This window comes from Chamaea fasciata, unplaced genomic scaffold, assembly GCF_029207755.1.
Source record: "Chamaea fasciata isolate MVZ Bird 193981 ecotype frontalis unplaced genomic scaffold, bChaFas1.0.hap1 SCAF_1, whole genome shotgun sequence".
NCBI classification, from domain to species: domain Eukaryota; kingdom Metazoa; phylum Chordata; class Aves; order Passeriformes; family Sylviidae; genus Chamaea; species Chamaea fasciata.
This window is the reverse complement of record NW_027094086.1, coordinates 134,801,082-134,815,585: the sequence shown is the minus strand read 5'-3', so window position 1 is coordinate 134,815,585 and position 14,504 is coordinate 134,801,082. Positions and strand designations below refer to the sequence as shown.

The 14,504-nt window shown below is 41.6% G+C and overlaps 1 protein-coding gene across 2 annotated transcripts in view; it reads left to right on the top strand.

Annotated features, from left to right (window-relative positions):
- Positions 1 to 7,850: 7,850 nt before the first annotated feature.
- Positions 7,851 to 14,504, top strand: part of NEBL (nebulette) — a 245,584-nt gene continuing 238,930 nt past the window's right edge. The window contains exons 1-2 of one of the 2 annotated variants that reach the window (XM_066198895.1): positions 7,851 to 8,118; positions 9,097 to 9,191. In XM_066198895.1, the coding sequence (XP_066054992.1) occupies positions 8,050 to 8,118; positions 9,097 to 9,191 (164 nt within the window). In that variant the 5' untranslated portion in view covers positions 7,851 to 8,049. The remainder of the gene's footprint in view (positions 8,119 to 9,096; positions 9,192 to 14,504) is intronic. The other variant, XM_066198903.1, reaches the window with a different exon arrangement.

Sequence of the window (14,504 nt, the reverse complement as noted above, 5' to 3'; positions counted from 1 at the left end):
TTCATGGCTTTTCAATGAAAGCAGCAGTGCACCACGGCACAAACGGTGCCCTTCGGGTCACAGAGAGCCATACACTGCTGAGGGTGAAGGCTGGGTCTCTGCCTGGCCGTTTGTTCCCAATCTTTCCATCATTTGAAGATCTGTTTTTAAAAATTCAGGTACAAGGAAGAACTCAGTCACAACTTCAAAGTGTCTGAGCTGAGCTCAAAATGAGATGGGCTTTGCTAAATGTACTATTGTTGCGCTTTTAGCAGTTTATCTCCAGGTATGTTCAGGAAGGTGAATTTTCCTCAATTCTTTCTCTTACTCCATTAGCATATTCTGCAAGCCCAGCACCAGGAATGGTGCTGCAGAAGTTTTAATAATAAAGTTATTTAAATAACTTTAAAAAGTTATTGCTGGGAGAGGAATATCACCACTCATTGTCTTGCTGACCTAAACCTGTAGTGTGTCTGTTCTGTATTTTTTTCATTTGTTTATTTATAGGTTATAATTTTAAAAGTTTGTAATATATTATTTAATAGCCTTAGAAGTCATCGTCTCTGTGTTGAAAACAGAAAACTTAAAAAGTAACATAAACTAGAAAAAGGCTTACATTGAGCTATGAGGAGATTTTACTTCTTACTTTCTGGAAAGGGATTTTGCTAGTATTTCCAGGAATTCCCTTGGAATCCATTGTTCTTTTCAGCAATGCAGCCATGCTGCATTGTGCATCCTGCTCCTCTTCGCTGATCTTTTCCTCATGCCCCCCAGTAGCTGGAACTGTTTGGCAGACTGCAGCCTGGGCCATCCAGCTGTGGGCTTACAGAATGGGAGAGCAGCCATGGCACAGTGCTGCAAATGAGTGTGAAACAGGTCGAGCTGCAGGGGAGGGAGTTTGGGAGCTAAACGTGTGAGACTCCCCCTTGATGTGTGAGATTTGTCAGGTCTGCACTGTGAAGGCAGAATTTTAAAATCTTTCTAGAAGGGCTGGAAACTCAATTCCTCTGAAGCCCAGAGTTAAGCTTGTTAATGATTATGTATCTTTATTACAAGAGGCTATTTCTTCTGGCAATGGAGGGGGCGTATTCCCTGCGATATTTCCAGGCCATCTACAGAGTAAGTGTATTTAGTTACTCTGAACTGGTCACGTAACCTTTTAAAACATTAACTTAAAGGATCCAGTCCAATCACAGCCCAACCCTTCCTGTATTTCACTATGTTATTCAGCTTCAAAAAAAGGAAATCTTATTTTAAAAAGCTTTATAGCCCAAGTCCTATCTATGTGAACTGTTTGCTTAGGCAGGAAGCTACTCAACTACTATTTTTGGAAATAATGGGAAAGTGGTTGCATAGACAAGAGTATGAATAATGGCACTGTTTTCTTTTATTCAAAGCTACCAGAACCCTCTCATTAGATTTTAAAATTCTGTTTACGACCCTAACTCTATCTCTAAATTCCTATTTTGTTCTCATGCTAAACATAGAGCAACGAACAATATCCACAATTAATAACCTTTTCTTTCTGTTTAATCTTCATAAACAAAACCAAGTAGTTTTAGTAATAGTAACAGTTATTAAAACAGAATGAATAATTAACATTCTGTCCTTCCTTAGCCTACAGTTCAGCATAGATGGATTTGTTGTCTGTAGTGGTAAAGTTTTTGAAAATCTCTTTGAATTGAGATAAAGCAACTAGTTTTAATTCTTGACACAGGATATAGGGCTGACAGAAGACAATCTTCTTCAGCTTCTCCAAGAGCTCTGATGATAGCTTTTCATTCTTGTATAAATTACTTGATGACAAATAGTTAATTTATCAAGCAAAATATGTAGACTTTAAATCCCACCTAATTCTTATTTTTTATTAATTTGTTTTTATTCCTGCAAAACATGCTAGCACTATGTTTTTCTGATTAGGAAGGAATGTAACGACAGAGCTGATAAAATAAAATTCCTAACACATTCAATGCAATATACATAAATCAAAAACATTCATTTATGTGACTAGAACATGCTCTGAGCTGTAACTGGGTTGAAAAATACAGTGACTGTAACAAAGAGGAAGGAAGTATAAAAACCAAAAAAAGTACTAATAATGTATATTTATTCTAAGCTCTGTCACTGAATGTGGAAATTTGGTTTGGAGGCTTCCAGATTTCAGACTCCTTTCTATGCAAGCACTGTTTTGGGTCCTGCTAGTTGCTCACCTTGCTGTGTAAGTGGAGTGACAGACTGAATGGCTGAGCTGAGGCACTGGGACCAGCACAGCCCCGGCAGCGAGGAGCCCTCTCGGACATGGAAGGTTAATGTGAAGGGTGTGCAGCACCCCAGCCTCTGATGTTAGAATACATTACTGAACCCTAAGTCAGGCTGACTGTTTCTACACTCCTAAGTCACTGAAGGCACAATCTACAAAGTATTGGATGTATGGTTACAGCTTTCTCTGCATGTTCATGTGTCTCTCTGGGCATGCCTGCCAAAGCAGCTAACACTCGAGCATGCATTGCCAAATTCTCAAAACACCTTGTGCATTGCTATCCACAGAACTCCACCTGCTTTGTGCACCTGAATTATAGAGACTGTATGCTTCACTAATGCCAGATGCTTTTTTAAAACACAAATGTATGACCAAAGGTAACAAGACTTGCAACTTAATGAAGCCTTCAATCTACTTTTTGCACATAAATCAGCTATTGTAAGGTCAAACAAAACCAAATGAGCTAGGTAACAACTTTCTGCTCAGCATAATTCAAATAACTGGCCCATTTTTACTAAGCTTTTTTCATAACATAAAGTGAAATTATAATTCAGGGATCCTGAAACATCCAACTAATCAGGCAAAATAATGCATAATTAATAGAAATTTCTGCTGTAACATTAATACTAAGAGAATAAGAGCCCCTTCTTCTAGGCAATTGTGCAGTCCATCCAGAGGGTGGTTGAGCACTGAAACCGGCTTCCCAGGGAAGTGGTCACAACACAAAACCTTTCTGAGTTGAAATGTTTGACCAATGCTCTCAGGCACATGGTGGGATCCTTGGGGTGTCCTGCACAGGGCCAGGAGTTGAATTTGATGATGCCGATGGGTCCCTTCCAACTCAATATATTCTATGATCCTATAAGTTGCACTGACTTGTCATCATCACATTTTAATATATTTGTTAAGCATACAGCTACTGTGGGATGCAGTATTCAGTTTGCATGATTTTTGAGTGAAGAAAGGAGATCCTGAGAACAGAAAGCACTGCTGCTGATTGAATAACCATTTTTGTTCTAGTATTTCATCGCCCTATTAGATTAATCCGAGCAGCTAAGGATTGAGTAATTCTGAAAATGCACATTGAGATTCCGCTGCAGAGTGGATTTTGGATCATATTGCAGAAAATAATAAAGTCTAACCATTGTTGGGTTTGTTTTGGTTTTGGTAGGAAGCTTTTCTATAGCTGAAGTTGAAAGCATGCTTCCACCAACCCTTGTGTATGAAAGTATACATTACCCTTTCACAGCAGAAAATGTAAAAGCACGTTTCTCTAACAGCGCCCTGGGTAGCTCTAAACAAGGTCACATTAAAGTTACATTGTTTCTGTTTGAAATGTAACCATGCAGTTTCTTCTTCTAAGTGGCTAAACCTAAGCCCTAACAGTAAGGGACAAACATTTGACCGCCAATTCCTGCGCCAGCCAATGTTTTGGTTTAATGTTTTCCCTTCCTACATAATTTAGGACACCCACAGAATTTCACAAAACCTCTCCCAGTATTATTTATCTGTACTGCAATAGTGCTTAGACTTCATCTGCAATTCTCCACACAGCGCCTTAACTGTGAGATCATCCTTCCACTTAAACATGACACAGTGCATGTTATCTGCTAGAACTAGTACCCAAATGTTATGAACTTGTTACAACAATCAGATACTATTTTTCGTACATTATCTTCATTTGCCAGTTATCCCACCTTTTTATACCTGTTTAAAAAACAGACCAAGTGTGAAAAATCAGTGAAATACACAAACCAGTATTTTTTAAACAGTCCATCAGGGTCTAAGTACATATTGTCATATTTCTTCCAGAAAAATGACTGAATAACAACACTGTAAGGGGCATCAGTTAATTTGGGCGTACTACCAACAGCATTTTTTTCTCCCAAAATGTAAATTCAAAAATATGTTTCTGAATGAAAAGAAAGCCACATTCTTTGCTATGGAAAGAAGATATCACTGCATCACTATGTTTACATGAACTCCTATTTTGTCCAATAGGGTTTTATACAACCATAACTTCATGAGAAGACTCAATTTGTAGAAATTTGGGTGACCGTATCTTCATGTGATCACCAAAGACAGTAAACACTTTCTCTGAGCTTTTGTGTATGGCTTATGAAACACATGGTGACTTGCAGGACAGAAGACTTTGTTTTCATGCTTTAAATTCACTTGATGGTTCCAACAAATCTAAACTCTAGCTGTGGGAGATGGATTATAAGGAATCTATTTTATGGGAAAGAAAGCTGAAGAAGTTCCAAGAAACCTTTCAGAAGAACTAGATATAAATCTGAGATACCTACAAACCTCTATGGGTTATCTCTTTCAAGATGATGTCAAGTCACCTCCAATAACACAGGCTAACTTTCTAGTTTAACAGGTCTTTTAAACCTTTCTGTCTCAGGTAAAATTCAGTATCAACATGTGGAAATACCTCTCACTATAATGTTTTAGGTGTTTTTCTGCAGCACACATTGGTAGGTTTATCAACCAAACAAACTAAATGGAGCACTGAAAACCTTCCTCTCGAACACAGAAGTACAAAATGCTATTGATGAGGGTATTGCCATAGAAATAGGAACTTTTGTAATCACCATTTTACTCAGTCATAATATTTCTAATGCTGTAATGCAGCTGCCCCAGAAGGTCTTTTGCACTTGGCCACTGTAGGCATGCTGAAAAAGCATCTATTTGCAAGTGTTGGTAATTTGTGCTGCTCAGCTAAACACACACTTTTCAATTATCAAGGCTAGATAACAGCCATGAAATGCACCAGATGAGAGAAGTACAATAGCCTGAAATCTTGGGACGCCACTTACAACTTGGCAACACGTACCAGCTTGGAATTAATGCTGGAACCTGTTTAGAGGTCCACCACCTACCACAGGCTCCATGCTGGTGGGAGCAGTTCTTTAGAGTGCGAGGCGTTTGCCCCTCTGTGCTTCACAGTCTTCTGTTCGCACCCTTAGTCGGTGACATAGCTGGGTTGTTGTATTTTGCTTTGCTGGACTTTACCACTGAAAAAGGAAAGTCTACTGACAAGTAACATTTTACTGCTTTCTCACTATTATGGGTAAAGCAGATTTTTCTCTCCTACTGGTTTGCATAGAGCAAAACCCCTCCATTTTTCACTACAGTAGCAGCAGAAAAAAAGTCATGATGATGAGGAAAGAGATCTGTACTGTGGAAATGAAGACTGTGACTCAGAAGAATCACTTTCTGAAGAAAATTAATAAAAGTTAATAAAAGGATCCTGAAACAATGAGAAATATTGGAATGGTTTCATACTGCTGAAATACCAAATTCAGATCCAACTGCAAGTATGCCTATTGATGCTAGTATTCAATTTTTAGTGTTGATATTTTGGTTAATAGAAGTTTTTCCTTCAAGAGTAAGGTGAGGAATTTCATTGAGAGTAATATCCAAATGATTTTTGTCTGCATGAGAAGGCTTTAGTTGGGATTTTAATAATCTGGAACTTCCAGGAATGAAGCCTCTATCTCAAAAACTTCATACTTGCTGATGGGGTAAGCTGCATGCCTCTAGTGCTTTCCAACAGGCTACAGAGTCTTTTCACATTCAAGCCATCAGTAGAATCTAAGCTAGGAAAGAATTAAGTCATCTAAGAAAGATTCTTTTTCTGTATGAGTAACATTCACTGCCTTCTATTTGAGATTAATTTAAATCAGTCTCCAATCCCAGTCCCCAGTGCAGACTTGCTGCTCCTCCATACTGTGTAGCCTGTGCAGAATGGAGATTGCTTACCTGTGTGTTGGGCCTAATTCAACTCAGATAGGATTTTAGACAGATCCCCAAGCAACGGTTCCCACAGAAAACAGTGAGTTACCATGTATTCAAGTTTCCTTTATCAGCATACTCAGATGCCTAGCATTCAGAGTTCCTTGAATAAAAGCCATTGTTCACAGCCAGTCAGACTGCCCAAGAGACAGTGTAAGGTAATCTGTACAGCACAGAGGTAGCAGAGGATGAGAATCACTGCATTGGCACTGCAGGGTGCCTGTGCACCTACTTCTGTCTGGGAAATCTTAGACTGAGGCCAATTTGGCCTTGAGGTGTTTGGGAAAAAATATCATGCTATTGTCAATGAGGAACAGTGAGAAGACAAATCTTAAATTCCATATCAAAGGTAATTTGGTTAACAACAACAATAAAAAAAACCCCAAACCAAAACAAAAAAATCCCACAAACCAAACCAAAACAAAAAACCAAACCCAAAAAAACTCAGGATTTTTGAGACCTGCAGATTGCTAGCACTGGTTACAAAAAGGACCAGCATGTAGATCACAGGAGCAGAAATGGGGCTGGTCAGCACTTTTGTCTATTTGCTACTGTGTGAGACAGCCACAGGAGACAACAAACACTTACAGGACTACCTGCAAATATGCTTTCCTGTTGCTTGCAACACAGCCAGCACCTCAACATTGAGTTTCATTGGGTGCCAGATGTTCCAGGCTAGATGAGGCAGAGGCAGCTTTACAACTTCCATCATGTAATATTTAAAGCCTGATTAGGTGTTTCTCATTTAATCACATATATTATTAATTTCAACGAAATTACTGTTTCTCCCTGCGCCTTTAAACAGCCAGTGAATAAAAGTTGGATTGCTAAAGCAGATTAAAGCCAACTATTCCAGTTTAGCTGACTGCATTCTGATTACTTAATAATACCCAAGTATGTGCAGAATTTGTCCTTGCTGTGAGCCACACAGGGTGTTGCACTACTGAATAAACCCTCAGAAAAGGCCGTGCTGCTTTGCCTTAAGTGCTTTCCTTAGCGTGGCTTATACTCCAGATAGTTAAAGAACTCCTCAGCGAAGAAAAATCACATGAGTTCTTGCTGTACCGCTCCACAGCGCTGCAGAGCAAGTCAGAAATGACTGCCCAAAGCCTGCTCCGGGGAGCGTCATTTGCCATTCCGGCTGCGACTCGGATGCCCCGCGGGACCGCTGGTGAGACCCGGCGAGACTCAGCCCCGGAAAGGCTGCAACGCCGCGCCCGAAAACTCCTCGGACACAAGGCTGGGGGAACGCACAGACATTCCACACCCGCTGGTGCCTTCGGGGGCTGCGTGTGCAGCGGCCCGGAGGCCGCAGCCGCGCCCGGCAGGTGCCCACGGGCGCACCGCCAGGCCTCGGGCCTCACTTCGGGGAGCTCCCGAGCTCCCCGCGGCCCCGGCAGCGCCGTCGTTGCCCCGCGCTCTCGCTCTCCATCTCTATCTTCTCCATCTCCATCTTCTCCATCTCCATCTCCCTCCCTTTCGCCAGGGCCGGCCCCGCCCCGGCGAGCCCCGGGCAGGTGCGCCCGGAGGCGCAGCGGGTACCCCCCCGCAGCCATCTCGCCCCCCTCGGGGCGGCTGCGGCGCGGGGTTCGCCCTCCCCTTCTGCCCTCCCCTCGCTGCGGGCCGCGCCGGTGGGCTTGGCTTGGCGTGCGGCTGCAGCGCGGGGCTCGGCGTGAGTCACCCAACCCGCGGCGCGGCGCGGCGAGCCGAGCGCGCAGGCACACGGGGGAGGCGGCGGGGGCGGGCGGCGAGCGGCGGGGGCGGCAGCACCGGCTCCCCGCCCGCCCACTCGCACATGCTGCCGAGCCGCAGTCAGCTGGAGCGCCGCTTCCTCCACAGCCGCCGCCGATGACCTCCTCGCCCGCCCGCAGCCGCTGAGGACCCCCGGCGTCCCCGCCAGGGCAGGGGATGAGAGATCGGCCTCCCGCAGCCCCGTCCAGCGCAGCCCGCCGCACCGCAACCTCGGCCGCCGCAGCCCGCCTGAGCCGCCGCCCCAGAGGAGCCGCAAAATGAACCCCCAGTGCGCTCGCTGTGGCAAAGTGGTCTATCCCACCGAGAAAGTCAACTGCCTGGACAAGGTGCTGGGGCGCGGGCGGGCGGGGACGGCGCCTCCCGGGCGTGCCCGTCCCGCTCCCCGCGGCTCCGGCGGGACGGGCAGGGAAGGGCCGAGCCGGCGGGGCATCGGGGCGAGCCGGCAGGTGGCAAATGCAGCGTTTTAAGGGCCGCCGCTGCGCCGGCATCCGCGCTGTCGCCGCCGGCGGGGGCAGCGGCCGTGTCACCGCGCTGGCGCCGGGCGAGTGGGGCCGCAGCGGCCGGGGCGCCCTGCGGTGCTCGCCCGGGAATGACGGTGCCCGGGGCCGCCGGCGGGTCCCCGCGGCCGCCCCGGCTCCCCGAGGGATGAAGTTGTAGGCGGCCCTTTCCCGGCTGTAGTTGTCGGTGCCTCCCCGAGCTGGGGGGGTTTCGGCTGCCCCTGGCACCGTGGCCGGGGCAGCGGGGCGGCGGCAGCGCCGTCCCGCGGGGGTGTCCCCGGTGGTACCGGCTATAGCCCACCGCGGTCGCTCCGTAAATAACAACACTGAGGCTGTGAGAGATGCGCCAAATTACCCTTCCCGGAAAGGCAAGGCGAGGTGGTAGAAGCCACCGGAGGAAAATGCCGTATTATGTGCTAAATTTAGTGTCTGTGCGGCGTACCAAAAAGCCAGCCGTCACGTTAGTTAGTGATTGCATTCGCGTAGTATTGCATTCTTAGCAAGGGTCCTTTTTTTAAAAAAAAGGAGGAAAACGTCAAACTCCTGCTTCAGTTATCTTTAAAATTATCCTGGCGAGGTCAGCATGCAGGGGTTTTGGCATTCACCTTAGCAGAGAATTTACGTTTCCAAGAGTGTTTCAGAAGCACCTTTGGTTTCATGTGAAAGTAATTGTTTTGATTCAGTTAAGGGACCTATAATGCATGGCCAAAATATTGACTGGTGATTGTGTTTTTATGTTTACTAAACCCTAACGCTGCTTTCAAAACATCAGTACCTTAAGTAATTCTACTTTACATCTATTTACAGTACTGGCATAAAGGATGTTTCCACTGTGAAGTTTGCAAAATGGCTCTGAACATGAATAACTACAAAGGATATGAAAAGAAACCTTATTGCAATGCGTAAGTATTGTAAATGTCAAGTCTTGCAGAAATGCACATGAAAAGAAAACCTGGCTGTGGATATTGTCAAATAGGTATTGTCGTGCTGTAAAAACTTAATCTAGAGAGAGCAGTGTAGTCTAGAGCAGTTCAGTATCTTTTTAGACAGGGTATTGTACTTGCATTGGTGTAATAGAAGATGAAAATATTCGATTATGATGTGTTTAGGCAGTGTTTTCATATCAGTCTGAGGATACAGGTCTTTTCCTCCCAGAAAGTGTTGGATCTAGTACTGACTCCTGCTACATTCATTATTGGCAGTGCTGGATTACAGTTGTCCATTATGCAGCTCTCTGTTCAGGGTTATGGACCTGATCAGCATTTTGTAATAAGCAAACTGCTTCTCGGTTGTTTAGTTTACCAGAAACAGTACCCTGTTAGAAATCATGACGACCTGTTTTTAAAACTGTTAGTTTTTCCACATATCTCAGATTTCTAAGCTAGGTATTTACAAAATCCTTGCTTCTACTGCTTCATGCTATTTTGCTATTCTCTTAGATTTTGGTTAAGAAAATGGATTAGTATTGGTTTGAGTATACTCATGATGCATTCAACTTTTAAATTTTGCTGTTGTGTGGATTTTGAAGAGTGCTTTGATATTTGGCTTGCAAATACTGCAGAAGAGCATTTGATACACGGAGAAAATAAGTTGCTTATTGTTCTTTGTACCATGCTTCTAAAATTTGCTAATTGTATTTCAGTGTGTTTTAATCTTTAGAAGCCATTATAATATGCTCTTTTAGAAGGATAGCTCTTAAGATTTTGGAATCAAATGTGATCTTATATGTTACTTGTATATTGTTGTTATTTTCACCTTTATGTCTTTAAAACATGTTTTAAGAGACAGAGTTTTGAAGCTATGGACATATTTTATTTTTCTTTTGGAATATTCTCCTATACTTATCTTAAAATATTTGTTTGATGTTGAGATAGACTGTCCATGGCTGGCCATAACAGAAAAGTTCAACAGCATATGATCATTTCTTTCAGATTAAAATCAAATCCAGTCAGTGTCTAAAATACAATTTATGTTATAAATCTGCTGTGCTGCCAAAACTCGAAACACCTGTTTCAGTGTGCACAGTTGTACTTGGATTGCTTTAGGAGCATATGGAGTTACATATGTAACTTCCTAGCTTTCCCTGGAGTGCTCCACACAGTGTATGAGGGTGACATTAGACCTCTCCTAACAAAGTGTGCTCTGCTGCCGGTGTCACGGGCTGGAGAGAGCCGTGTAGGGAGGGAGTCATGCTCTGACAGGTGGTATGCTGGAAGCTGAGACTAACCTCGAGTATTGGCCCTGGATGGGACTCTGCATGTGGCACTGTTTGAGTTGAAGTACAGGTTGCATCCTTTACAGTAATTTTAACTCTGATAGGTGCCTTTTACCTATATTTTTGTGGTTAAATGTCAGGGATGATGCTTTGGTTGCTTGATCTTTCTCATCTAATCAGATACTTAATTGTACTCAGTAAGATTGCTTGCTAATAAAACCTCCTCCATGCTAATACATGAGGGTTTCCAAGCTGTGCATATTCAACTTCTGTTGCAGGAGAGTTTTTCATATATGCAGTTCTGGCTTGTGGTGTGTCCTTCTGTTGATGGATGAGGGGGAGTAAGGATGACGGATGGATCTGTTATGTACCATTCAGGTGCTATTCTTCCTGGCAGTTGCTGTAATGAGCTTTGTGAGAGTGAGCCTTGAAAAAAATAATCTCTACCTTTGAAATGTCTCTCAAACCTGATGTATGAAATGGGAATCAGCAATGTAAAACTGTGAAAAGAATTGCGGAATTTTTCCATTAAAAAAGAGACAAGACGTAATGTTTAATATGAACAATGTGCATTTTGTTCTTAACTTTTTGTAAACTAAAGTTTGGTGGGTTTTTGTGCCCCTCCTTTTTAAATGAGAAACCTTAATTATATAATGTAAATAATTTCAAGTGTTCTGTGGAACTGTGAAGGGAAGAATAAGGTGTGCCTTGTGGTTTCAACAAACTTTAATATTCTTCAAAGGACAGCTAAGATGTTTTTGCAAGACTGTTTTGAAAATACAGTTGGCTTGAATTTTGACAGAGAATCCTTGCATCTCAAAGATTACTGATTTGCAAGGCAGACACCATTTCAGTATTTCAAATTATGATGTATCTTATTCTGTTTTCATTAGTAAGACGCAAATCCATTTTTACATTAAATGCTGCTTGATCACAAAATCTGTGAAAAAAGAGTGTCAATTTACTCATACAAACACCTACAAACACTTGACAGAGAGTAATTACTACTAAACTGTTTATTGAGGCCATCCATTGATAAGAGTGCAATTTGCAGATAAAAATGAAGAAGTATGCACTAGGTTTGAATGGCAAAGGAATATCATGAAGCTGTTCAACAGGTTTGGAAGCCATAGTTAGATGCTTTCCAACTTTTCCTTATGAAAAACTATCTTTAATGATATCTCTATGTGCTTTGATAATTCACAGGTCAGATAAGTTTATTGAATATGTTTTGACCTTTGGTCTTAGAATCGTCCATTCTTTTGCTTCTTCAGGGGCTGAAATGAATGAATTTTGTTACTTTACTGGTAAAGATCAGAAATTATTTAATTGGAAAACATTTTTTTTTCTGTTAATATAACAAAAAGATGCTGATCTGTGATTGTTCGAACTATATTTTTGGTGGAGAAGAGTCAGGTCAGACATATTAACAGGAGCTAGCAAACCAAGAAGGGTTTGGAAATATATTGTGAAGAAAGGAATATATTGTGAATTACTTTAATTCAGTGACCATTAGAAAAGGGCAGACCTACTTGTAAATGCAGGATCCATCCTGCTTTTTTTAAAGGCAAATTTTTTTGCTGGACATCTTGCCACATTTCCGTCTAAATGATTGTATACCTTCCTTGTGATAAAGAGACACTGATACCAAAAGTAATGTCAGGGCTACTGACATAGCTTCTGTAAGTTGTAGATCTATGTAAGATTTTACCACAAGGTTAAAGGGAAAACTTTGTCTCTATGTGTATGTATATACTGTGGCTTTGAAAAGAATCATCTTTGGGTCACAGAGTTCACAATCTGTCTCCTTTAAACCTTTCAGTTTTCTTGTACAGAAAAGCTTGAACAACTTGGTTCTCTTCTCCCTCTCTTTTTTATTTACATGATTTGTGAACTGTTTGAGTCAGGACAGTTAATTCTGCTTGTTTGTGTAGTGGTTATAGTATCATGCTTTTATCTCAGCTGGGATCTAAGCAGTACAGTGCTGTAATAACTTACAGTATTGTAAGTTACATTTACTTGCATTCTCATTTCATCTGGAAGGCCTCATACAGAACATCTTGAGGCTTGTAGATGCACAGCACATGGACACTACTCGGTTTGCCTTAACGACTTTAGTCTTGCCTTTTATTTGCAGTCTGATTTAGATATGCCATGTTTCTGGATTGCTGCCTAATTTGTGCAATAATGTTGATGAAATGGGAGGGCTCAGACAATTTTGCAGTTCAGCCAGGTGCTATGCATTGCCTGAAGCAGGTGAATGAGTCATTCTTTGTTTCTCTGAATGTGCATAAAAGTAGTAAAAGAGAGGTTAAGACAATTAAAAAGTCTTCGGTAATCTGATTTATCAAATCACAGGGGCTTAATGCAGGTCTGAATCCCTCTTCCACCTTAATATCTGCAGATAGATGTTATAAAATACTTGTTTAATATATATGGAAATGTCAAGAAGAGAAGTTGATATTATTGTCTTTTGCAAACTCAGAGCTGACCCTTTCCAGCTGCAAATAAGCAAGATGATGCAAGGAAAGGAATGGCATTTTGGCAACTACCCATTTGTGTTCTCAAGCTTGTTAAATGATTGAATCATGTAGGATGATTATATGGTAACTTATTCTTACGGATGTTCATATAAATTCTTCTTTTAACAGATTCACTGGTCCAAAACACAAGACTACTTTTTATGCAAAACGTAGAAGCTGAAATGCATATTTTTGGAATATGCTCTCTTCATTAGATTTAATGTCTGATGCAGACAGACTTTCCTGCACATGTGAACACATCCAACAGAGATATGCTTCTTAATTTCTGCAAACCTAGCAGCTTCAAGTTCCATGGATGTGATATACCCCCTTGCAAAAACAGCCTCACTATTGCAATAAATTCTTCTGAAATACTTAGTATCTAAAATTTTGTTAATTGCCTGCACACAGGGTAGTTTAATTCAAGTTTTTATATATGATAGCCACCATAATCATGGAATGATTACATAACTTAAAATTCAAGTCTACTGTCATCAGTCTTAGTGTGGATTATTGACATGAAGAAAAACTCATAATCAGTTCTATGTTTCTTTCCTAGATTTAACTTCTTTGTAATGGGTGCCAGTAGGAAATAGCTGTGCAAATACATTTGAAATTTTGTGATGATATTAGAAGTACTACATCTTCAATGTCCAAGAGCAGTCAAACCCTACATTTTAGTATACTCTAGGGGAGGGATAAAAAAAGTGAAAGTGATTTTATATCAGCTTGGAAATGATAAGAACGTGGTGCAGCCTTCTGGAGAGTCACATGGTCTGGAAAATGGAAGCAGTTGCTTTTAATCAGTGGATGAATGTGGTCATTAAGTGCAATCCATTGTCTTGAATGGTGAACTTATGTTTAGAACTTTGATTTTAGCTGTGAAACATGAGTGTTTTTTATTTTATTTTTCTCTACCAGTCAGAAAATCTTGAGATGGTGGCTAGGAGTGTAATGATATTATCCTTACTAAAAATGGTTTTCAGTATTGATTTCAGCAGGTGATTATTTCTCAATTTAAAAATGTCAGGAAGAAAGAAAATTATGTAAGAAGCAGTGAGAATGAGCCTGAAATCTGTTGGGGCGACTTCTAAGAGTTGCTGTAAGAGAGTGCACAGAATAAACAGGGTTTTCAAATTCTTCATCTTCAACTGGAAAATGAACCACCCATAAACTCCCTTGAAAACCTTCCTAGAAAGCAAAGATCTGTACTTGATCACTTTATTAGCATTGTGTATTGAAGACTTTCCTGTTAAAATGTAATATTAAATGGATAATGGAAACAACAGAATTGCTAGAAAGACAGCTGCTAAGGGTCTCAACTCAGAGCCAATTACACTTATAACTTTAAAGTCCATTACTTCTTTTTCAGCATTGCATGAATATAAACTCCATTATTTGAAAACATTCATCCTTCCTCAGCAATCTTTTCTTAAAACAGAACAGCTCTAACTCTGCCCTCATCCTGATGGATTGTA